The following is a 23324-nucleotide window of genomic DNA, read 5'->3' as shown; positions in this document are numbered from 1 at the left end:
GGGTCCTGGGCACTGTGCTTACAATCTAAATAAAGACAAACGGAGGGGAAACAGGCACGGCGTGGAGACTTGTGCAAGAGATCCCCCAGCAGGTTGGTGGCAGATAGAGACTAGAATTGTGGTGTCCTGCCTGCTTTTTCCATAGACTTGGCAGAATTTGATTTTTATTTTTTAATTATTTTACAACAGTCAAATTTGAGAGTCAAAAAGATAACGCTTTATCACTGTTAAAACACCAACTGTCAACCTGTCCAAATATACAAATACAAATACCCCTTCATTTAAAATCAAACGCTAACAAGTTCTCAGGCAGTATTTCTCTTCTTTTACCTGTCTGTAAACGTCCATTAGTAGAGATAGGAACATTTCTGGTAGGTTTCTGTGTACCTGAAATTGGCTTTCCTAAGAAAAATCTCTCCATGGGGAGGGATAGCTCGTTGGTTTGAGTGTTGGCCTATTAAACCCAGGGTTGTGAGTTCAATCCTTGAGGGGGACATTTAGGGATCTGGGGCAAAAATCTGCCTAGAGATAGGTCCTGCTTTGAGCAGGGGGTTGGACTAGATACCTCCTGAGGTCCCTTCCAACCCTGATATTCTACCATTCTATGAAATCTAATCCTTCCAAATCATGCTGGCAGGGCAATGGTCCATCCATCCATCCCAGTGGCCTGTCCTTGGACAGGGGCCAATGCCAGGTGCTTCAGAGGGAATGAACACAACAGGCAATCAATCATCCAGCTGCTTGGCAGCCAGAGGCCTTAGGGGCACCCCAGGGTGGCGGCTGGGCACCTTGGCGAACAGACACCAGCAGAGCCTATTTAGCCGCTAGACTTCGCTGCCTTGCGGATGCTCGGCCCAGCCCCGCCGCTGCTGGTCCCAGGACAAGCCCGGCTGTCCCAAGCGCCCCCAGCTGGGGTCGGGCGGCTGGAATCCACCAGTCTCAGCGCCGCCTTCCCCAGCCGGGCTCCGGTCACACCCCACCCGCCGGCAGGGGCCGCTGCCGCCCCGCTCCTCCCCGCCGCTCCCGGGCCCCGGCAGCCAGGCCGCGGCTCCCTCCCTCCCGGCTGCGCTCGCTCTGCTCCGCCCGGCAGCGGGGCCGGCCCGTGGCGAGGCGAGGCGGCGCCGGGACTCTGCCCAGCCCGGAGCGGGAGCGGAGCTCGGCCGGGCCGGGCCCGCTGGAGAAGCCCCGCCCGGGGGGGGCCATGGCCGAGCGGGCCGCTGCCCAGGTAAGGGCCCGGCGGGCGGGGGAGCCTCGGGCCCCGGGAGCTTCTCCCCGCCCGGCCTGGGCCCCGGGAGCCGGAGCGCGGGGCTGCCCGGCCGGGCTGGGGGCTGAGCCCCGGGGCGGGGAGCAGGGACCCGCCCCGCTGGCTTCGGGCCTTCACGGGAGATTGGCCGCTGGAGGACTCGGGTTTGTCGGGTGTCGGGTAGTTCCCGGGTGGCCTGGGTCTTTGTCCCCCCCGGGGGAAGCCAGGAAGTGGTTGTGAGCGGAAGGGTCCAGGCTGCGGGGGGGTGAGGAACTGGAGGTCCTGTCTACACTATAACCGCAACAGTGTTTTTGTCCCAGTTTGGGACGCAAGTCTGAACCAGTTGCAGCAAACACGCCTCAGTTGTGTCTCTTCAGCCCCTTTTCCACCCCACGGCCGTTTCCCATCCTCCCTACGGAGCTTGTTTCCGTGCGTTCCGGGCTCATCCAGGCACCTACCCGGGCGGCCGCCGTGTGCCCAAAAATCAACACGCAGTGCAGCACGTGGGGGCCGTGCCCTCTGGGGCGTCCTAGCAACAGCAGTGTCAACCTGGTTACGCAGGCCTGGCTGCCCATTGTGGTGCCAGGGCTGTGATGCTGATCCATGCCATCCTCACACGTGCTCACAGAGTCTCTCGCCCTCAGCAGGGACTGAGCAGGGTTTTCTCAGCACTGACTGCTTGGACACTGTCGGTCTCTTCCTGCTCTCAGTCTCCCCCCCCTGCCCCCCCGCTGGTGCCCAGTTGGCGTGTGCTTGTCACGAGCAGGGAAGAGGAGTAGGAGGAGACCGATATTGGCAGCACCAGAGCCTACAGGCTCGTGTTACCCCCCAACTGGCCTTCCCAGGCTCTACCACTCTTTCCACTTGAACCAAGGCTGGCCTGGTCCCTCTCCGATACACCCATCTTGCTGGTTTCTCCAGGGCTCTCTTCCATCCTGCGACTCCTTCCCCTGCACACCTCTCATACCGCTCACGGTCAGGCCGTGGGGGCGATGGTTGGCTCTTTCCAGCGGTGAGAAATGTCACGCATGGAACGCCACTCAGCTGAGTGGTAAGAGTCTCTGGTGTGGGATAGGCCTGGCATGTGGTCCCCAAGAACCTTCTCCACGTCTGTTTTGAAATGGCAGCGGAATTAGGTCCCCTGGTGGAAGAAGCGTTCAGATCAGCGGGTGTAGCGAGTACGTCGCTGACGAGCCTGAGAAGTTTATATCGTTAGAGTCCCAAACCCACCAACGTGAGGCTGACAGAGAAGGGTCTGTTGCCATTTTTGTTGTTGCATCTGGAAGGCAGCCGTAAAAGATTAACTCTCGGGCCCAGAGAGCGTGGAGCAGCCTGGAACACGTGAGCGGGCCGTACGCCCTTTCTCTTTGTGGCCGATCTCTTCTTCTCTCCTTGCAAGCAGGCTCCGCAATGGGATGTCACAGCAGAGCAACCAGTGCCTTTAACCCCCCCGGCTGCCTCTGATCATACTTCTGAGGCAGAAATGCAGCTGCCGCTGGAACAGACTGCCATGTGGCCCGAGGTGACTGTGGAGACGACCGTGGAGTCGCATGCCACGCGACTGTTGACGCTAGAGGGAAGAATGGGGATGGCGGAGAACAAACTAGTCGGCTGCGAGAGGACAGTGGTGGAGTTTGGGAACCAGCTGGAGAGTAAATGGGCCGTGCTGGGAACTCTGATCCAGGAGTACGGGCTGCTGCAGAGGAGGCTGGAGAACATGGAGAACCTGCTGAAGAAAAAAGATGTCTGGATCCTAAAACTTCCCCCAGGCGCCCAGGGAGAAGTCCCTAAGGTAACAATATCCCAGCCAGCACTGAGGGGCAGAAGTAAAGCTGTCCCCTCTATTAGATGTCCCAGGGGTGTGTAGCCCAGGGATATTCAGGTCTGTTACAAAATGGCTTGGATAGACTGGGTGCACTGGTGCACAACGAAGCACCAGTCGGGGCTCCTTAGCTCCATTCTGCTCCTCCCCATCTACAGACCAATAAAAGGGGGAGAACTACAAGACACTCTCTTACGCTGAGATACCGTGACAGGCTCTCAGATCCGGAGTGAGTACAGGGAGCCATGCAATGAGACCAGGAAATTAGCACGTGTAGTCTAGAGCTATCGATTTGAACGTTGGCAATCGAGTCTTAACCTGTAGTATTGAGCTTGCAGCTTTTCGTAGTATGCAACTGGTCAGTGATCAGTTTAAGTGCCAGTCTTTGGTTTTATGTATTTTCCTTCATAAGGAGCGAGGGATGCAATTGCTGATTCGGCACCCAGAGAGAGGAGGAAAGGGGGTAAAGGGAAAACAGGTGATATTAATTGGTCCAGAGCATCCTAGCCATGGTCTCCTCCCATAGAGCTATCACAGATTCGGCGAACAGGTATCCCTGCTGGCAGGGAGAGGTTTGAGGGGGCCAGGGGCGAGGTACCTGCGGTTACATCAATCAAACTATTGCAGGCTAAGGCATGAAGAGGGGAGTAGAGCCATGCTCAATCAGCAGTGGAAGGCTAGATGAAAGTATTGGGTTTGGAGAAGGCATGAGGGAGAATGCTTGGCATACGCACTGCTGGAAGCTTTCAGGATGTAAGGGCAGCATGAGAAGAGACATAAAGTCAGAACCTGGAGAAGCTGACAGAGTGTTAAGAAGAGGGAACTGGGCAGAGTACGGGCATGAGAGGGAGCGTTAGGGGCGCTGTGAGAGGCAGGGGTGAGCTGCGTCACGCTCTGACGGTGATGACGAAGGAGGTTTGTGTGACACTGTGCTGGGGAGGGGAGATGCTGAATACTCTCCCCAGTGGGGGCAGGAGGTGCTGAGGGTGTGACGCTTGTGATTTCAGGTCCCTGTGAAGTTCGATGAGGTCTCGGGCTGTTTCTCCGGGCAGGAGTGGGGGGTTTTAGAGCAACGGCGGGAGGAGCTTCACAAGAACACAATGAGGAACAACTATGAGACGTTGATCTCGCTGGGTAAAGATGAGTTGAAAATTCCTTTAGTATCAGTCAGATCTTGGAAGTGCCAGATTCTGCTCAGGCTGTAGGCACCTGCTAGCCCGGCCTCTCGAAGACTCTGGTCTTATCCACAAGGAGGTAGGGAGCCCCTCTTCCTGATCTCTCTCCCCATGCATGATGGGGGGTACCTAAAGCGTATCCTGCTCCACACTACTTGGCTGATCAGATTCGGGGAGCGCTCCTGTGATCAGCTCACAGTGCCTGAGCCCCGACAAAGCAAGCCAGTCCCACATCAGCCCTGTCGGTTACGAAAAGAGCAGCCACCCTATCCTTTACTGCCACCGGGGCTAGCCATGGCCTCTGGTGATGGAAGGGGGCTGGTTTAAACTAGTTAAAGAGTCTGTGGATTTGTAGGTGTGAACTCAGTGAATTATTAACCAAACCCTAATCCCTTAATATCCTTTCCCATGAACAGACAATGCTGCTTCCACGCCTGATGCTCAGTCCCCGATTGAAGTCCAGGAACAGCAGGAATCTCGAAAAAGAGAAACCCCGCCGGATCCCAGCACAGGTGAGGAGGAACTGACCAGAGCAACTGGAAGCAGCAAGACGTCGTCAAGGGCAGGAAATTAACATGAGCTTCCTGTGCTCTTGTAGTTGTTGTATTTCTTCTGATGAGTTCGATCAACGTGTTCCTTCTCTGTGGGAGTTTTCGCCAATCACAGCTAGTGCTGGCGCCAGCCAGCTGTTGCCATCTGCCCTGAAATCCTCCCTAAAGGGTTCAGCGGATGTGAGAGAAACCTAATGCCATTCTCCTTCCCGTGAACAGGATCTCCCACTTCTACTCCCAGCGACAGCTCATGGATTAAACAAGAGGAAACGCCATGTGCTGAGAGTCAGGGGGGCTTGGTGGAGAGAGAAATCCCTACAGATCCCATCAAGGGTGAGTTACGTATACAGGAAATGCTTTGCCGGCAGAGAAGAGGGATGTTACTGGGCAGTGGAGGTAGATCACAGGCTGGAGGACCAGAACATGGGGGTGGGAAGGTGATAAGTATGTAAGGACAAGGTAGCTATGGTGAAGCAGTGGGGGGGGGGGGCTTTATGATTGTTTATTTGTATGGCTCCAGCAGTGTCTGCAGACAGGAACCCTCTCCACTCACAAACACCTTCCTGGGCTTCCCTGGTGACTGAGGAATGTCCTGGGAAGAGGTTGCTGTTAAATCCTCTCTGGATTCCCTTTGTATTCCAGCAGACGAGTGGTGTCTTGAGGACAGTGCTGCCATCCCGGAACTTCCCAAGGGGGCGCAGGGAAGCTCAGAGGAGGATTTCCAGAGACCTGCTGCGAGATGGAGCCCCGGAAGTCAGTGCAGCTCATTGACACAGCACGGAAACCCTGCAGGAAGCAGCCTGGGCCAGCCCACTCTGTGTGGAGGAGACTTCAGCGGCCTTGCAACAGCCACTGAGCAGGAGGAAAGTCACCCAGGAGAGGGGCCGTATATATGCAATGAATGTGGGGAAAGCTTTGTCTGTAAGCAGTTGTTCGCAGTGCACCAGGGAGTCCACGCAGCAGGGGGAGTCTGCATTTCTCCAGCATGTGGAGAAGGCCTCAGTCAGAAATCCAGTCTCCTACATCCCCAGAGAAGCCAGGTCCTGGGAGGTGCAAAGCCCTACAAATGCTCTGAGGGCGAGATAAACTTCAGCCTCAAATCCAGCCTTCTCAAGCACCAGGTCAGTCACACAGGCCCGTACACCTGCGCTAAGTGCAGGAAGAGCTTCAGGCTGAAGATAAGCCTCCTCGTCCACCAGCGACTCCACGTGGGGAAGGGCGAGGGCTCGCTGCTCTGTACGGACTGCGGGAAGAACTTCACCCACCCCTCGCAGCTGGTCCGGCACCAGCGGATCCACACGGGCGAGCGGCCCTACCAGTGCACCGACTGTGAGAAGAGCTTCACGGAGAAGTCCAAGCTCACCAACCACTACCGCACGCACACCGGCGAGCGGCCCTACGCCTGCGCCCAGTGCGGGAAGCGCTTCATCCGCAAGCACCACCTGCTGAAGCACCAGCGCGTGCACACGGGCGAGCGGCCCTACCAGTGCCCCGAGTGCGAGAAGAGCTTCACCCAGAAGTACTACCTGGTCGATCACCAGCGGCTGCACACAGGCGAGCGCCCCTTCCAGTGCCCCACCTGCCAGAAGAGCTTCACCGAGAAGTCCAAGCTCACCAGCCACTTCCGCATCCACACGGGGGAGCGGCCCTACCACTGCGGAGAGTGCGGGAAGCGCTTCACGGAGAAATCCCAGCTCACCAACCACTTCCGCATCCACACCGGGGAGCGGCCCTACGCCTGTGCCCAGTGCGACAAGTGCTTCATCCGCAAGCACCACCTGCTGAAGCACCAGCGCGTGCACACGGGCGAGAGACTCCACCGCTGCCCCCAGTGCGAGAAGAGCTTCCGCTACAAACAGTCACTGAACTGCCACCTGAAAATCCACCTGGGGAACCACTGCCCCATGGGCAGAGCCCTGTCCCCTGAGCAACAAACCCCGGCTAGACCTCTTTGTGTGTGAGAGAGACGGGGCAGGAGTCCCTGGGCGGGGAGTGCCTTGCAGGTCCTGACGTCATGTGACGTACAGGGAGGCTGGGATTTCCAGTTTGACCTACAGGAGTGTGCAGTGTTGTCATAGCTGTGTTGGTCCCAGGATATGAGAGACAAGGTGGGTGAGGGAATCTCCTTTTATTGGACCAAATTCCGATAAGATATTACCTCACCCACCGTGTCTCCCTACAGGAGTTAGACATCCAACTCCGGGGCATCACCTTCCCTGAGGCTGCTTGGAAAATCGCAGCCTAAAACAACCCACTAAATTCCTTAAACATCCAGCCTACAGCCAGTGCTGGATAACTGTTTTATAACTGCTGGCAGTTTCATGCCACTATCCTTTAAGGGGTATTTAATAAAACTACCTAGTTCTCACGTGGCACTTTTCATCAGTAGAGCCCAACGTGCTTTCCAAATTTAAAATTATTTTAACAGGGTCTAAATTTTGGGAGCCCAGCTGGAGAAGCCTTAACGGAGCCTGCTTGGCACTTGCTTAAAATCAGACCTCTTGAAGGCCAAATCAAAAACTGAGGGGGCCCCCAAATCACTTGTCACTGCTGAAGAACATAGGCCATGATGTGCGGCTGACTCCTGTTTAAAGTCTCTTTGGTAATAAATATGAACTTTTTCCGGGGGGGGCTTTCAAGTTGGGAGGTGTTGCCAGCTATTCATTGGCTTGTGGATATTCGGAAGGGGTACAGGTTCCACTTTCACTGTTGTTCCATCTCATTTTGCTGCCACACCGAGCCAGGAGAGGGAAGCATTAGACTAAAAAGCCCGGTGGTGTTGAAACGCCATGATCAGCGCTCCTACCTACGGGCCAGGGGCTGGAACGGGGACTTCCTCCCCGCCCTGTTTGGAAGGGAAGGTTTACGCTGGGTGGAAAGAAGGAGGCAGATGCACAGTCTAAGCCTGACGTTACCAGGTACTGAGTGGTCTCCGGTCCTGTTGACTGCAATGGGAGTTGATGGCACAGCTCAGCACTTTGTAGGATTAGACCCACAGAGTGGAGAGCTTAAAAGCAAGAGGGACCGAGGGCCTGCAGTGAGCAGCTGAATGGAGTAAAGAAAGCATGGAAAGGGCAGCACTGGGGGGGATGGGGAGGCAGGTGGCAGTGAGTGGAGAATGGAGCAAAGGGGACAGTGAGGAGGGATGGTGGGGGTGGGGGGAGAAAAGAGAGGTGATCCTCCCAGGAGGAGAGCAGAGTCCCTCAGCTCTTCGCTCCGCCTCTGGTGAGGGGAGTTTGATAGCTGGCAGGCTCAGGCTTGTTTGGTTTGGGGCCAGTGGAAAGGTGGCCACAATCCATTCAGATTCATAAATGGAGGGGGTGTCACTCTTGGTCAAGTAGATCATGGTTTCTGAGTACACTTTCCAGTAAACATCCTAAAGAGCTGCTGGGTTGGTGACAGTAAAACCTGGCAGGGTGTCTCCTGAATGATCCAAACCATGCGGACAAGGAGGGAATTCAAACACTTGTGTAAATATCAGTTGAATGAACACGGTGCCTCTAACTAAACGTCTTTCCCTTGGTTTCAAGTCAGGTGCATGTCTGTGTTTTGTACCATACCCCTTTCCATTCGGCCACCTGTGGAACTTGCTTAATGAGCGTCACTAACCCAGCCCACCTCTGTTTTTTCCACTGGTCTATCTTCCACTCCTCCCCTTGCTGCCGCCACTCTAACCTCCGCCTGCTACAAGCTGAGTTTCACTAGCACTTTCCCAATGCTTGTCGGGTGAAAGACCCATTTTCAGGGTCAGGCCTATTCATTTAACACCCCCAGCGTTGTGAGGTCAGTGAATATGCCCATTGGACAGATGGGGAAACGGAGGCAGTGAGTGCCGAAGGCACTAGTCCAGGGCTGGTGTTGTTAGTACTCCTGTTAGAGGTGTATGAAACACTTAAGTGAATCTCCTGCATTAACCTGAAGTTTAAGACTGATGTGAATGGAGCCACCAGCGTGTGCTCCTGAAAAGCCTGTGGTTGTGCATGGCCCCTGTGCTGGCCTCCCCCTCCCCACGTTTGTGCCCACGTTGGCCTGCACACCCAACTCTCCCTCTGTTCCAGTCTAGGGGGCCCATCTCCTTGGCTTGCCTAGGAATGGCAGAGGGGTGCTAGGAGGCCGGTCCCAGTCCCTCGTCTGGTTTTGGGGAGGTGCCTGGTGTTGGGCTGCTGTTGCCTAACCCTGAAAAATCTTCCAGGGTGGAGGGTAGGACACAGCCTGCCACCCCCAGCCTGGGGCTGAGGGACTAGCAACTGCCCCCTGCCACTAGGGGTCAGCATTGAAACGTGGGCGCGGGAGAATCTCAATGGCTGGCACCGGGGGAGGGTGACAGCAGGTACCCCCCCCCATTGCCCAGCGCCAGCTTGCCAGGGGTCCTGGGACATGGGAGCCCTGCTCTCACTGGGGCGCGTTTGCTGCGGGGAGGAGGAGAAGCCGCTTCCCCGCCCCTGCCAGGTGTAACGGGGGGTCTAGCCAGACCCTGCAGGGGACGGCGAGGGGTGCCCCCCGTGCCCTGCCCCACAGCTAAGGCGTGGGGCGGGGGGTGTCCCGCAGGGTCTGTGACCTGCGCCCCCTCCTGGGTGGCTGTTCTACCGGCAGGGCGGGGGTGGGGCGGGGGCTGCCCGGGGTGGGGAAGTGAGCGCTGGGCCGCCGGTGCAAGGAACCCCCTTTTCCACTCTGGGGCTTCACCCCACCCGCTACCCCGCCCCAGGGATCCCCGCCCGGTGCCCTGATACCCCGCTGCTCCAGGGACTCCCCAATACCCCCCGCCCGGTGCCCTGATACCCTGCTGCTCCAGGGAACCCCCCAGGCTGCTCCCACATTGACCCCTGTACCCCTTCCTCCCAGCCAGCTCCCCCCACCGCCCACTGGCCCCCCCAGGGATACTTTCCCTCTATCCCTGCCAGGCAGTTCCCCTGGCATCCCTCCGAGCTAGCTCCCCCCAGGCAGCTGCCCGAGAAACCCCCCCTGGGGTACCCCTCACTCCTCCCAGGTAGCTGCCCTTTCACCCGAACCGCTCCAGATACCCCTGACTTCAGGCATGCAGCACCCCCCATCTACCCACCTGCCCCAGACACCCCCAACCTTGAACTCCCAAAGGTGCCCCTGGCGCCCTGCCAGCCATCAGCTGCCCCAGCTGATCACCTCTCACTATTAAGACCCTCGGGAGCCCCAACCCTACCCCCGCTGCCAAACTCCCCCCCACCGGCTGCTTCATACTCTTCCACCCTCCGCAGTAGTGTGGGAGGCTGCCTGGGCTCCCTCACCACCACAGCCCTGACTCTCCTCTGAGAAGGGTCACACACGCCAAGCTAGGCAACTTTGGCCGCGATGTGGGTCCCAACGCCAGTCCCCTGCCACTGGCGTGAAAGGAGAATCCCCGTTAGCAGTACGGGGTCAATGACACACAGCGGAAGGGACCAGCCCGCGGGTTAGATACTAACGCTGCAGTAGCCCCCGTGCTAAGGCTGCAAATGTTTAGGAGCTGGGCAAGGCAAAGGCAATGGGTGCCGGTGCCACAGGGCCCCCCCCCCGCCCGCCTGCCGCGCCGTGCACTGGGCCAGCACCCACCGGGGGGACGCGACTCCTGGTTTCTAGCTGAGCTTGACACCCCCCCTCCCCTCCCCGCCGGAGGGGTGGGCGGGGCTTTGCAAACCCCTGCGTGCCGTGCGCCCCTCCCCCCTGCAGGGGGCGCTGCTGGCGCGGGGATCCGGCCCCGGCCGGCGAGCCGGGCTCCCAGCATGCATTGCTCCCCCAGCATGGCCGCCGCGCCCAGCCCCTATTGAGGAGGTGCTGGGACCCTGCCCAGCCCAGCGCCGTCGCCCCGCTCGGCCCCGCTCCCAGGCAGGCTCCGGCTAGGCGATCCCCACCCAGGGCCATGGCTGAGTGGGCGCCCGAGCAGGTAAGGGGCCGGGGGGGCAGGGACTGCCGGGGGGGGGCAGCATCCTCCCGCTGGGCCCGGGGAGCCGGGAGCCGGCCCTTCGGGGCGCCCTGGGGTTCCCTGCCCAGGCCCAAGGGGCTGGGGGGCGGGGGGGGCTCAGCCCTGCACCCTGGGGACAGCCCCCTGGTTCAGGGGGGGACTGGAGCTGTGCTGCTTCATGAGCTCCAAGAGCCCCCCCCACACGCACCCCCACACCCCCCGTGTGTGTTTCTAGGGCAGCCCATGCTCGGCCTAGGGCTGCTCCCACCGCCTCTGTAGCCCAGAGAGACTTGCTGGGGCACAGAAACCTCTAGGGCAGAAGGCGCCGAAGGGCTCCGTCAATGTCAAGAGCCCTCCGGCTGGAAAGCTCTTCCCCGCTGTCCTTACATGGGATGCCAAATGTTCTGACAAGTCACAGATTAGAGAAGGGGAAATTGGGGGGTTGGGTTTTCCCCCCCACCAGTTATTTGCTTTGTGCCTTATAGATTCTAGGACTGGAAGGGACCTCGAGAGGTCATCGAGTCCAGTCCCCTGCCCGCATGGCAGGACCAAATACTGTCTAGACCATCCCTGATAGACATTTATCTAACCTCCTCTTAAATATCTCCAGAGACGGAGATTCCTTTGACAGCCCTTTGTGTCTACTCGGTTTCTGTTTTCTCGGTGCGGGTGGTCTGTTTCCCCTATTGTTGGGGGTGAGGAGGCTTTCACACAGCACCGGGGGAGAGAGGAAAATATCAAAAATACAACTGTCAAAACACAAACATTGGTGGGGTTTCAGGGACAGAGAGAGGAACCGAAATTACTTTTAATGCATGTTTGAGTGGATTTCAAGTTTAACATTCTCATTGCTGCATCTTTAATGTGACCCGATAGTAATAAAGATCCAGACTCAGGAAGCTCCCAGCAGGCTGTGGCATGTGGCTCGTTTGTTGTTTCTCTTTGTGACTGACTCTGCTACTTGGGAACGTGACCCCCCTTTCCAATATCTGTCATTGCAAACAGGCTCTTGAATGGGACATGGAGTCCCAGGACCTGTCACTTGAACAACCTCTTGCTGTCCCCGAACCAACTTCTATGGAAGAAGCAGATCTTCAGACAGCAGAGATTTCCCTTACGGTCGTGGCGGAAATCCAAGCTGTGGACAGGAAGGTTGAGGTTCAGGCAGCACAACTGATGAATCTGGAGGGAAGAATGAGGATGGCAGAAACGAAACTAGTCGGTTGTGAGAAGACAGCAGTGGAGTTCGGGAACCAGCTGGAGAGTAAGTGGACTGCACTGGGAACTCTGATCCAGGAGTACGGGCAACTGCAGAGGAGGCTGGAGAACATGGAGAACCTGCTGAAGAACAGGAACTTCTGGATCCTGAGACTCCCCCCTGGCGCTAATGGAGAAGTCCCCAAGGTAACAAGGTCCCAGCTAGTGCTGAGGGGATGTAAAGCCAGACCCTGTACCAGACACTGAAGGGGCATTTTGTACACTCAGAATGTTCTGCGCAAGTAGATTTGTTTTAAGGGAGTCATACTGTGGGTTTTCCCATCCCCATTCTTGCTGCTCACCTGTTCTGCAGCTTCCCTTTGTCCCATCGTTTCGAAGATATATGGATTCTGCTTCTAATGTTGCTTCCTTTGGAAATTTGACCTCTTAGCTCAGGGGGGAGGCTTTCAGTAATCACGTGACAAACAATTTGAGAAAGGGTAGAGGCTAACGAACCATTAACCAGCCACGGAGAGAAAACCAACAATGTTTCTTTTCCTCTTCTGTGCCCATCTGACTCATGTATTTGGTTGTATGGAGAATTCTAATGTAAATGTAACAGTGTGGCCGGCAATGGCATAGCTGTATTTAATGGGGGATTTAAATGCAGGGTGTGACCTCCCCAGAGACGCCAACTCAGCCAGTTGGAACAGGACTTTGCAACTAAAGTATCTTTTTTTGGATACTGATTGTGCAAAGTGCCCAAGGCAGCTCAGCCTACATAGTGTCTGGTGTATGCATGGCATTTGACAACATATAGGTAAGACACGCTGCTGCTCTGAGCGACTTACAATCTGCGGTGCTGATCCTGCAGTCAGATCCATGTGGGCCGACCCTTTGCTCCTGCAGAGTCTCATGCAGTTTGGGGGGCTCTGCACGCATCCCAGGGGCTGCTCATGTTCCTCCCTTTGCAGGATCAGGGGTCAATTGCAATAGACGCAACTAAAGGATGAAGCAGGCAGCAGGCTGTCCAAAGGGTCTGCGATGGAAATCCTACAGAAGGCTTCGGCTGTAGGAAGAGGCGAGGACTCATGAGGTGAAATCCTGGCCCCAGTGAAGTCAATGGGAGTTTTGTCATAGACTTCAGTGGGGAATGGATTTCAGCTGTGTACAGCTGACGGGAGCCAGGCCCAATCTTGGGGAGCAGCAGGTGGGAATGAGGAGGAACAATAAAATCCAGAAGAGGATATGGCGACCGAGGGAGAAGACAGGGCAGAATGGGGTGTTGGAGGAAACAAGGGGTGGCATGTAGACAGGGAGCAGAAGGTGTTGAGTGTATCACCCTTGTCATTGCAGGTCCCGGTGACTTTCAACAACAACTCGTTTAATTTCTCTGAGCAGGAGTGGAAGAGCTTGGACGAATGGCAGAAGGAGCTTTACAGGCACATCATGAAGGGCAATTACGAGGCTGTGATCTCGCTGGGTAAAGACTGGCTGGGTTTTTGTTCCTGTCTTCGAAGCTGTGTGGTCTCTGAAGTGCCAGATTTCCCCAGGGGCTGAGCTATACGAGCTCCATTGCACCCTGGTGGAGCAGGGGTCTGGATGGCTTGGGGCGGGGTGGGGGGTCTGATAATGGGATATGGAGACTTTGACGCAATAGCGGGGTGTTCAGTTAATTATCCAGGCTGCACAGTCCCCATTGATAGTGGATGGGTGTGTCCATCACAAAAGAACCCCCACAATTACCACACCTTGCTCAGGGCTTGTCTACACTACAAAATTAGGTCCACAGCCACCGCAGTAATGAAATCAGCTGTTGGTGTCCACGCTCCCCTCCTTCTGCCGGTGGTGCGTGTCCTCACCAGGAACGCTTGCACTGACCGAAGTGGTGCATTGTTGGGCACTGACAGCCGTGCAGGGCTTATAGCTAGAGTTCCCCCACCCCAGGCCTGACAGCCCTAGCAGTGAGCCAGGCGCTGGGCTCCGTGTCACAGCAGGGAGCCTACCAGCCGTGAAATTGATATTCATGTCCGTTTCACGGCTGCTGCTATGTCCCATTTCCTCTCTGGCTCAGGCTGTCAGCCCAGGCAGGGCTCACAGCTAGAGACCCCCCAGCTCTGGGGCTGACAGCTGGAGCCCAGACAAAATGTGAAATAATAGCAGCCATGAAACTGACGAGAATGTCAGATTCACTGCTGGTAGGCTCCCTGCTGTGAAATGAGCCCAGTGCTGGGCTCACAGCTCAGGCTGTCAGCCCCGGGGGTGGGGTGGGACTCCCGCTTTGAGCCCCACTGCCAGGGCTGACAGCCAGGAACCCCACTGACGACTCCCAGTGAGGGACTGAGTTGGGGGCGAGGAGAGTCCAAGCCCATCCACCTCCCAGTCAGGGATTTGGGGGCGGGGTGGGGTGGGGGAGGAGAGCCTGAGCCTGGGCTGCAGGCGGGTTCAGGCCCTCCTCCCCCCCCCCCCCCCCCCCCCCCAGTCCCTCACCAGGAGGTAGCAGCAGGGCTCTGGACTGTCAGCCCCCGTGGCCAGGCTCCGGGCTGTCAGCCAACAGGCAATGTAAGTAACACAGACACTGCGTCACCCTAACTACATTGACCTAAGCGCTACGCCTGTCGCAGAGGTGGAGTTTTTAGGTCGCTGTTGTGGGCGACTTACATCAGTGGGAGCACCATTCTAGTGTAGACACTTCCATAGTTAGGTCGACGTAAGCTGCCTTACGTCGACCTAACTCTCTGTAGTGTAGACCAGGCCTCAGCCTTGACAGGCAGTCCGGAACTTGGTGAGAACCCTGGATACTGGAGCGGAGACAGACAGTTCTCACAGAGCTGGGGCACAGGTAGGAGAGGGATGCTCTCAATGGAGAGAGGGGAATTTACTTTTCTTCTTCCTGCTAAGGTCCGAATCCATTAAGAAGGGTACTTCAGTCTGCTTGACTCTTGGAGGCAGAACCAGTCTGTCAGTCACTGGCAATAAGAGAACACCCCGTCCTCTGTAGTTCCCTCCCGTTTTCTGCATCCCCAGCAGCTGGGCATCCCCCAGCCATCCCTGCTGCACAGCATTGCTGAGGGGAACTCCAGACTTCATTTCAAATGTTCAGCCTCAGAGCGGGGCTCCGTATTTTGTCTGCTTCCCAGGGCAGCATTGGATTTTGAAGGAGCTGGTTCCCTCAGCTCTGCTTCCCATTTGCAGGCATTGCAGCGGCTGCTGTCGCTCCAGGCTTCGGGGACGGAGCTAGGCTGGGAACAGCCAGAGGCAAAAGGAAAGGTCTGTCTCCTGCTTCACTCCCTTAGCGAGTGTCTTGTTGGGTGCTTGGCCGGCACCGTGTGTGGAGTGCAGCTTGCTCACAGCCCAGTCTGGGTGGGGTCACCTTGGGCCCAGCTTGCGTGGGCAGGAGAGGTGGCAGGTAGGATTGGAAAGCACTGGCCCTTGGGCAAGCAGGCACCCCATCTGCATGAAGGGGTTGGCGCTAGAAGGGCAGCGAACCAGCATGGAGATCCCCACAGCCCGCACCAGCAGCCACGCCTCTGATTGCAGCTCTGCTGCCACCTCCCGCTCCACTTCCTCGCGGGTTGTGGATGGAGGGAACTGACACAGCACAGATGCTGCCAACACCAGAGAGGGCAAGGAAAGGGCCTCTGGGCCCAGCTTTGCCCCTGTTGTCCTCTCTATAAAGCCCCCCCTCCTCCTCCACCTGGATCCTTACTTATATCCCAGGCTGACACTTCCAAAGTAAACCCAGGCCTGACTTGCCCATGTGGATCCCAGGCCACAGAGAGGAGTAGAACTTCTGGGAAGCCCATCCTTGAGCCCCAGGCCAGTACCTTCCTTGAGAGACTCAGAAGAGACATGTGGGGAAGGGGAAATAAAGAAGTCCAGCCTCTGCAGACAGGGAGATCATTGGCAATATTTTCAGAGCAAGCAGAGCCCAGTTGCACGCCTCCTGCTGAAGCGGCCCTATGGGGACCTATTCCCAAAGGGGGAAATGAATACATAAAATGAGCGCTGTTTTCCACACTCACCTTCCCGGCATGCAGCAGGGCAGAGCGATGCAGAAAAGACCAGGCCGTGGAAATATACTGATTCCTCTAGGTGCGTCTGCACACACGCTCCCCTGCAAAGGGAGAGGGAGGCCAGCAGTCTAAAGCAGAGGAAAGAATCAAATAGCAAAAAATAAAACAGGATCGACTCTTCCTGGCAGGAGTGACTGGAGTACTGTGGAGTTTCGCTGACGGGGTCTGCAGCTGCCCCAGACAAGCTATAGCTGTGTATAGCCCAGTGCACCTTGGGAAGGTGTAATGGAGGACAGGGATTTCCTGCCCCTCCTGAAAACCTGAGAAAGCATTGGGCTGTCATCCCCAACGGCTGCTGTGGGGCACCATGCCCTGACGTCCTGGGTATTGCTCCCAGCTTGTGTTGCTGGTCCCATGCTTCGCCCCTCCCCGGTGCTCCCCAGCAGATGGTTATGGAGTGAGGAGAGGGACAGCAGCCCGGCTGTGGAAGAATCAGGAGGGAGGAACGTGCCTCTTGGCCCATCATTTGTTAGTTTCTACCTGACCCCAGTCTCCATTTTCTAAGGCCAGAAGTTTCCTTATTGTGCACAAGTCAGTTTCACCTGGTATCACTACGAGGACAAGTGTGGTTATTTCCTCTGGTGGTCGGCGATTCAGCATTTCTCACCAGGGGAGGTTTTTACCTGGAAGAATGGACTTCTCACTTTCCAGGCCCTTCCCGGGCAGCCAAGGCCAGGCTGGGGTCATTTCAGCCCCTGCTTTGGGCATGAAAACAGTCAGGTGACATCAGCCAACCAAAATAAACAAATATGAACTGTCATCTGATGCTCAAAGTGCCCCCCATGCTGCCACAAGCAATGCTAACGTGGGTGAACAGTATTGCAAATATGGTCCCTTTCAGTCTATACATTGCATGGCCTAAGGACTGCCCCCGGGAGGATGGGTGGGTGGAAATTGTGACATTCCCATCGTTCACATAGGTTTCCTGGGATGCATAAACAGGGGAATCTTGAGTTATTTACCTCTTTATTTGGCACTGATGCAACGCTGCTGGAATCCTGTGTCCAGTTCTGGTGCCCACTGTTCAAGAGGGATGGTGATCAATTGGAGAGGGGTCAGAGAAGAGCCACGGGAACGATTAAAGGATTAGAAAACCTGCCTGCGAGTGGTAGACTCAAGGAGCTCAGTCTATTTAGCTTAAGAAAGAGAAGGATAAGGGGTGACTTGATTACAGTCTACAAGTATCTACATGGGGGGAAATATTTAATAATGGACAAATTATTAAATATTGTTAATAATGAACCACTGGAACAATTTACCAAGGGTCATGATGGATTCTCCATCACTGGCAATTTTTAACTTGGGATTGGCTATTTTCTAAAAGCTCTGCTCTCGGGATTATTTAGGGGAGGTTCTCTGGCCTGGGGCGTCAGCCTGGATGATCAGAGTGGTCCTTTCTGGCCTTGAAAGGAAACTCTTAGATTGAGCGATTCTTTGAGTAAGAATCTGGCCCCCTAGGAGACAAATGCATCCTCCAGAATCGAGATGGAAATTGACCTCCAGGGATTTGCGTTTGTTGTTAGGTGGAATTTACTGTGCTCTGCAGTAGGAGAAATTGTTGTGCCTTTTCCTCGAGGTATAGTTACCACAGTCTAGAACCTAGGAAAATAGAATGGAATGATCCTGGCTGTGGAAGTTACCTCAACTGGAGGGAACTGCATGGTGCAGGGCGTTCCCCTGCCACCAGTGACTGACCAGGCTGCTTCTGCCCCCAAGCTGCAATCAGGCTCTAGTACCCGTTGCAATGAATCTGGTAACCTTGTTACTTGAAGAAAGGAAATGTTCAGATAAGCACAGATAAAGCTTCCTACTCTCCTCCCCATGCTGCAGGGTGCGTGCCTCGGGAGCGCTCCCTGGGAACGCTCCTAGTGCCTGAGCCAGGCAGAGCGAGCCACGGGCGGTTGAGTGTGATTGCTCAGACGGTGGGTGTGAGAGCATCTTTAGCCCCTGTTCCCATCACCCCTCACAGCGAAAGGGTGTAGCCGGCAGTGATTTTAAGGGTCTGTGTGTATTCTGACCTGCACTCTGTGAGTATGAATAAAACTTTCTGCCCCCAATATCCATTTCCATATACAGACGCTGCCATTTCCAAACCCGACCTCCTGTCTCGCATTGAACGAGGGGAGGAGCCCAGTGTGGGAGATCAGAGTGACTCTGAGGAAAGACAGATCCCTGCAGATCCAGGCCTGGGTGAGTAATCAATTAAAACTCCTCATAAACAGCGTGAGGGGTGTTGAAACCTGGGGCAGTCTGCCTGAGTCTTTCCTGCGTAGCTCTGCTGCTGAGTTTTGTCAATGTTTTTCTTATCCTCAGGCCTTTTTGCCTTTTCTAGCTAGCCCTGGTTCTAATCTGATGTTGACCTCTCTCCTGAAATCTTCTCTAAAGCACTCAGAGGATGTTAGTAAAACAACACGTAATTCTCTCCCCCATGAATAGGATCTCCCGTTTCTACTCCCAGTGAGAGCTTGTGGACAAAATATGAGGAGCCGCCTGTCGTGAATCAGGGAGTCTCTGAAGAGGGAGGGATCCCTACGGACCTTGGCACATGTGAGTTTTAGACACAGAGCGTCCCAGAGCTCTACGTAGTCAGAGGTGGAACAGAGATGGCGCTGTGTAGATCTGTGGAGGCTGAGAGTGGTTGATTGCAATGAGGGAAGGGGCAGTAACAGAGAGGCCGTGGGCTCTGGGCTTTGGATGGATCATAGCCTCCATGGAAAAGAGATGGGCAAGAGGGAGGGAAAGGGGAGGAGTTTCACGTAGATGGAGTCAGCAGGCGGAGTGGTAGGCAGACACAAGGTCAGAGTATTAGGGAAGAAAGAGTCTGCTGAGGGATCCGGGGAAAACAGTGAAGGAGCAAACGAGGGGGCAGGGGTGATACTAGAAATGCAAGAATTGCTTGGTTTAAAGGCTGTCTGATCCCTGAAGTTTGAGGAGTGGAGATTTAGAAGAGTGGAGTTGCATTGCAGGGGAAAGGATAAGTGGTGAGGCTCCTAGCCTTGAGAGGAAAGCTGTGGAGAGCAGTAATGGAACTGGGGAAAGAGGACTTCGGCCTATGGTAGTGGGTAGTCGGTGCAGCCAGGACTACAAGCGGGAACAATGCACGTCTTCTCTGCTGGGTGGGGGGTGGAGAATCCAGCCTAGAGAGACGAGGACACACAAAATAGTCTTTAAACGTATCTAGAGGCCAGCTGGGCACTGCCCTGTGTCACACTTGGGTTCTGCTGATGGGATCCCATGGAAGTGAAGGAGGGTGGAAGTCACACCTTTGCTGAGGTTTCCTGCAAAGCCTGGTTAAAGGGACGTTGGACACGTAATGGGACCCACAGAAACCATGTTACAAGTACATTAAGGTCCCAAGTGAAGCACTCATGGGTTAGGAAGTGCTGGGGTTAAGGTTGCTCGTGCAGTGCTCAGTCGCTCTGTGGGGATGGCGCATGCGCAGTCCAGCACACACAACCTAGGAGGGTCTGGAGCATGCGTGGCACGGACAGATTCCTTGAATAACTGATCAGTGAAGCTGTGAGCGTCTAGTGAGCATGTGCAAATTTAGAATTTTCAGAGGGTTATAACTTGGCCAGATTTGGGTGGATTTTCACAGGAACATCAAAAAGCACATCCCTGGCTCAAAGGACCCACCTCTTACTGCCAAATTTCCAGTCCCTGCCCCAAAGCACGGGAGTGCCAGAGCTTCTCAAAAAGAAAGGTTGCTAGGATTTTAACACTGAAAAACAAAATATTTCCCCCTAGCCTTGTTCTCAGAAATGGCTGAACTGTTTTGGCTGAAAATTTACCCACACACAAAATTCAGCCTGAGGCAGATACACAGCATGGAACATTCCAGCTTGAACCATTAACATTTGGCAAACTTCTAAACAACTGAAAACAGGGTGTTATACTGGAAAGTGTTGGGCAACTTTAATAATAAGTGATGCCACCAGCCCAGCCCCACCTGTGACTAGTTTTAAAATCATAAGAACGGCCGTACTGGGTCAGACCATCTAGCCCAGTATCCTGTCTGCTGACAGTGGCCAATGCCAGGTGCCCCAGAGGGAGTGAACCTAACAGGTAATGATCAAGTGATCTCTCTCCTGCCATCCATCTCCAGCCTCTGACAAACAGAGGCTAGGGACACCCTTCCTTACCCATCCTGGCTAATAGCCATTAATGGACTTAACCTCCATGAATTTATCTAGTTCTCTTTTAAACCCTGTTATAGTCCTAGCCTTCACAACCTCCTCAGGCAAGGAGTTCCACAGGTTGACTGTGCGCTGTTTGAAGAAGAACGTCCTTTTATTTGTTTTAAACCTGCTGCCCATTAATTTCATTTGGTGACCCCTAGTTCTTGTATTATGGGAACAAGTAAATAACTTTTCCTTATTCACTTTCTCCACACCACTCATGATTTTATAGACCTCTGTCATATCCCCCCTTAGTCTCCTCTTTTCCAAGATGAAAAGTCCTAGCCTCTTTAATCTCTCCTCATATGGGACCTGTTCCAAACCCCTAATCATTTTAGTTGCCCTTCTCTGAACTTTTTCTAGTGCCAATATATCTTTTTTGAGATGAGGAGACCACATCTGTACGCAGTATTCAAGATGTGGGCGTACCATGGATTTATATAAGGGCAATATGATATTCTCGGTCTTATTCTCTATCCTCTTTTTAATGATCCTGTTTGCTTTTTTGACTGCTGCTGCACACTGCGTCGACGTCTTCAGAGAACTATCCACGATGACGCCAAGATCTTTCCTGATTCGTTGTAGCTAAATTAGCCCATCAAAGCTTAAATTCTGCAGCAATCAGGGATGTTTTCAGCTCTCACCTAAAATTGCTGAGTCTGCAATAGTCCTGTCTCTGTGTTTCCGTCCAGTGTCTTTGATAACTGCCAAACATGGAAGCGGAGCAGGACCCCATTGTGCTAGGCGCTGTACTAACATAGTACAAAGATGGAGCCCTGCCCCAAAAATATTTAGTATCTTTTCCAGTGTAAATGCCATATTCTCTGAGATCTATTGTGCTTCATCTCCTGAGAAACCGGCCATCTCCATCGAGCTGGGCCTCGTCGCCATAGCTTCAGGCTTCAGTTGTGAATGAGAAATGTTTTGGTCTGTTTGCATGCCTGTAAGGTCTGTAGGCCCCGGCTGGGGGTCATGGCCCCATTGTGCTAGGCACGTACACACACTGAACAGGACAGTCTGCCCCAGAGAGTTTACAGTGTACATAATGAGGCTTTTGTTATGCCACTGGATGAAGTGAATGTCTCTGTTCTCTCTGTTCTGGCAGACGAGCAGCAGTGTGGTGAGGAAGGTCCTGCAAACCTCGATCTTCCTAGCCTGTTACCAGGAGACTGGGAAGAGCTTTTCTCCAGTCCTGAGGAGGAATTGACGAAGGAGAGCCAGTCCAGCTCAGCGATGCTGCAGAGAAACCCTCCCGGGAGTGGGCTGAGGCGATCTGCTCGCCGTGGAAGAGATTTAATGAAAAATGTCTCTGAGGAAGCACACGCAGCAGAGGGGCCATACATATGCTGCGAGTGTGGGGAAAGCTTCCTAGACAAACAGCTTTTTGCCACACATCAGAGAATCCACGCATCAGGGGGAGCCTGCACTTCTCTGGAGCACGGAGAAAACATCAGACAGAAACCCAAAATCACAACTCCGCCAAGAACCCAGGCGCCCGTCCGTTCAAAACCCCCTAAGCGTCCTGAGCCAGAGAAAAGCTCCAATCTCAAATACGGCTTCGTAAAACACCAGGCAAACCATATGGTGGAGAGGCCCTATACATGCACTCAGTGCAGGGAGAGCTTCAGTCTGGAGGTGAGTCTTATCTTACACCAGAAACTTCACACGGGGAAGGGCGATGGGCCCCTGACGTGTACGTATTGCGGCAAGGACTTCCGGGACCTCTCCAAAGCGATCCGACATCAGCGGATCCACACGGGAGAGCGCCCGTATCAGTGCACGGAGTGCGGGAAAAGCTTCATCCGCAGGGATCATCTCCTGAAGCACTGGCGGGTCCACACGGGGGAGACGCCGTACCAGTGCCCCGTCTGTGGGAAGAACTTCCGCTACAAGGAGTCGCTGAACTGCCACCAGAAAATTCACACGCGGAACCCCCAGCCCCTGGAGGGCTCACAGCAGCTGGAGACGGGAACCCAGACCACCCTCCTCGGTGTGAAAAAAGAAAATAAACAGTAGCTCCCCCCTGGGTGGGGACTGAGGGGCTGTTGCATTTAAAATGGAAGAAAGCGTGTGAGGTGCAGCACAACGGCGAATGAACGGAAGCCACGGCCTGGCCTTGTGGCCGTGCTACAAAGCTTTGCTTCACTGACGTTTAAATGGAGTTCCTCTTAATAACTATTGGGGTGAAATCCACCCCATGCAGGGGGCCAGCAGGAGGCCTATGCACCACTTTAACCCTGTGGGGGTTGCATGGGACTTCATAGGCCTTGTGGACTTCACCCTTAGAGAATAAATGAGCTATTCCCCGAATTGCCAGCAGGGGTCAGCATTTAGCAGGTGTTTCCTCACCTACCCTGTTTCTGGTGCATATTTATAGGAGTGATATGGATTTTCAAGGTCATTGTTTCCCCCCACCATTCCCAGCCAGCAGATCTAGTAGAAGAGAAGAACTTGGCTGGGGAGGTGATGCAGGAGTGGGGAAAGGGACACACACAAAAACCCCAAGCGGGAAGAAGTGGATGCAGAACCGGTCCTGGAATGGGAAGCTAGAGGGGGTTGGAGCAGAGGGGACTAGTGGGAGGCAGATGGACATGGCTGAAGGCTGTTGGGTGGGAGAGTAACTCCAGAGGAGGATGTGACGGCGGAGATACTCTATTCTCATTCCACCCCAAGGGGGTGAAATTACTTACCAAGCAGGCTCTAGACTCTATTTTGGACTTGGCCCAATGGAAAGCTGCCTGTGATTCATTCATATGAACTTCCACTGAAGGTAATTTTACTGGTCACAAGGGTAAGTGACACAAGAGAGAGCAACTTCTGCTAAACCCTGGAACGGGTTGTTTTAGTTAATGATATATCAGAACTAGAATATTATTCTAAGATACAATAAAACATGTGGCACTATACTTCACAGTTGATCTAAGCTATTTAAATGTATGAAATAACTGACCCAAGTTTTTCAGACTTTTGTAAATATTGGTTGAATTATATAAGAAATAAGTGTTGTTAAGGAGTGACTGTAACTAGATGTCTCTTTCTCTGTGTAATGTCAGCTGCTGGTTTGTGGTTGTGTTTTTGTAATACCTTTTTTGCAAAATCTGTCAATACAGTGTTTCCATTCTGAAGCCCTTGTCCGGCGAATCAGTGGCTGGAGCTCTGTCCTCCCTC

General features: G+C 54.5%; 2 protein-coding genes across 4 annotated transcripts; both read left to right on the top strand.

Annotated features, from left to right (window-relative positions):
* The first annotated feature begins 1032 nt into the window (after window positions 1–1032).
* Window positions 1033–8320, top strand: LOC115271324 (zinc finger protein 436-like). 3 transcript variants are annotated; one of them, XM_029913075.1, is made up of 6 exons: window positions 1033–1225; window positions 2646–3035; window positions 4073–4199; window positions 4657–4752; window positions 5011–5124; window positions 5434–8320. In XM_029913075.1, the coding sequence occupies exons 1-6, from the start codon at window positions 1202–1204 to the stop codon at window positions 6750–6752; spliced, it is 2070 nt and encodes a 689-aa protein (XP_029768935.1). In that variant the 5' UTR covers window positions 1033–1201; the 3' UTR covers window positions 6753–8320. The 3 variants fall into 3 exon arrangements, with proteins under 3 accessions (XP_029768935.1, XP_029768936.1, XP_029768934.1); XM_029913076.1 differs by having other exon boundaries at window positions 2643–3035; window positions 5437–8320; XM_029913074.1 differs by having other exon boundaries at window positions 2643–3035.
* Window positions 8321–10553: 2233 nt separating this feature from the next.
* LOC112117458 (zinc finger protein 398-like) lies at window positions 10554–23281 on the top strand. The gene is made up of 6 exons (XM_026658423.1): window positions 10554–10687; window positions 11711–12109; window positions 13259–13385; window positions 18055–18168; window positions 18415–18525; window positions 21262–23281. Exons 1-6 carry the CDS (start codon window positions 10664–10666, stop codon window positions 22170–22172), a joined length of 1686 nt encoding a protein of 561 aa, XP_026514208.1. The 5' UTR covers window positions 10554–10663; the 3' UTR covers window positions 22173–23281.
* Window positions 23282–23324: the final 43 nt, after the last annotated feature.

The sequence above is a fragment of the Terrapene carolina genome, unplaced genomic scaffold (genome assembly GCF_002925995.2).
Source record: "Terrapene carolina triunguis isolate 2854851 unplaced genomic scaffold, T_m_triunguis-2.0 Scaffold443, whole genome shotgun sequence".
In the NCBI taxonomy this organism is placed as follows: domain Eukaryota; kingdom Metazoa; phylum Chordata; order Testudines; family Emydidae; genus Terrapene; species Terrapene triunguis.
Note: the sequence above shows the minus strand (reverse complement) of the source record. Positions and strands in the feature narration are given on the sequence as shown.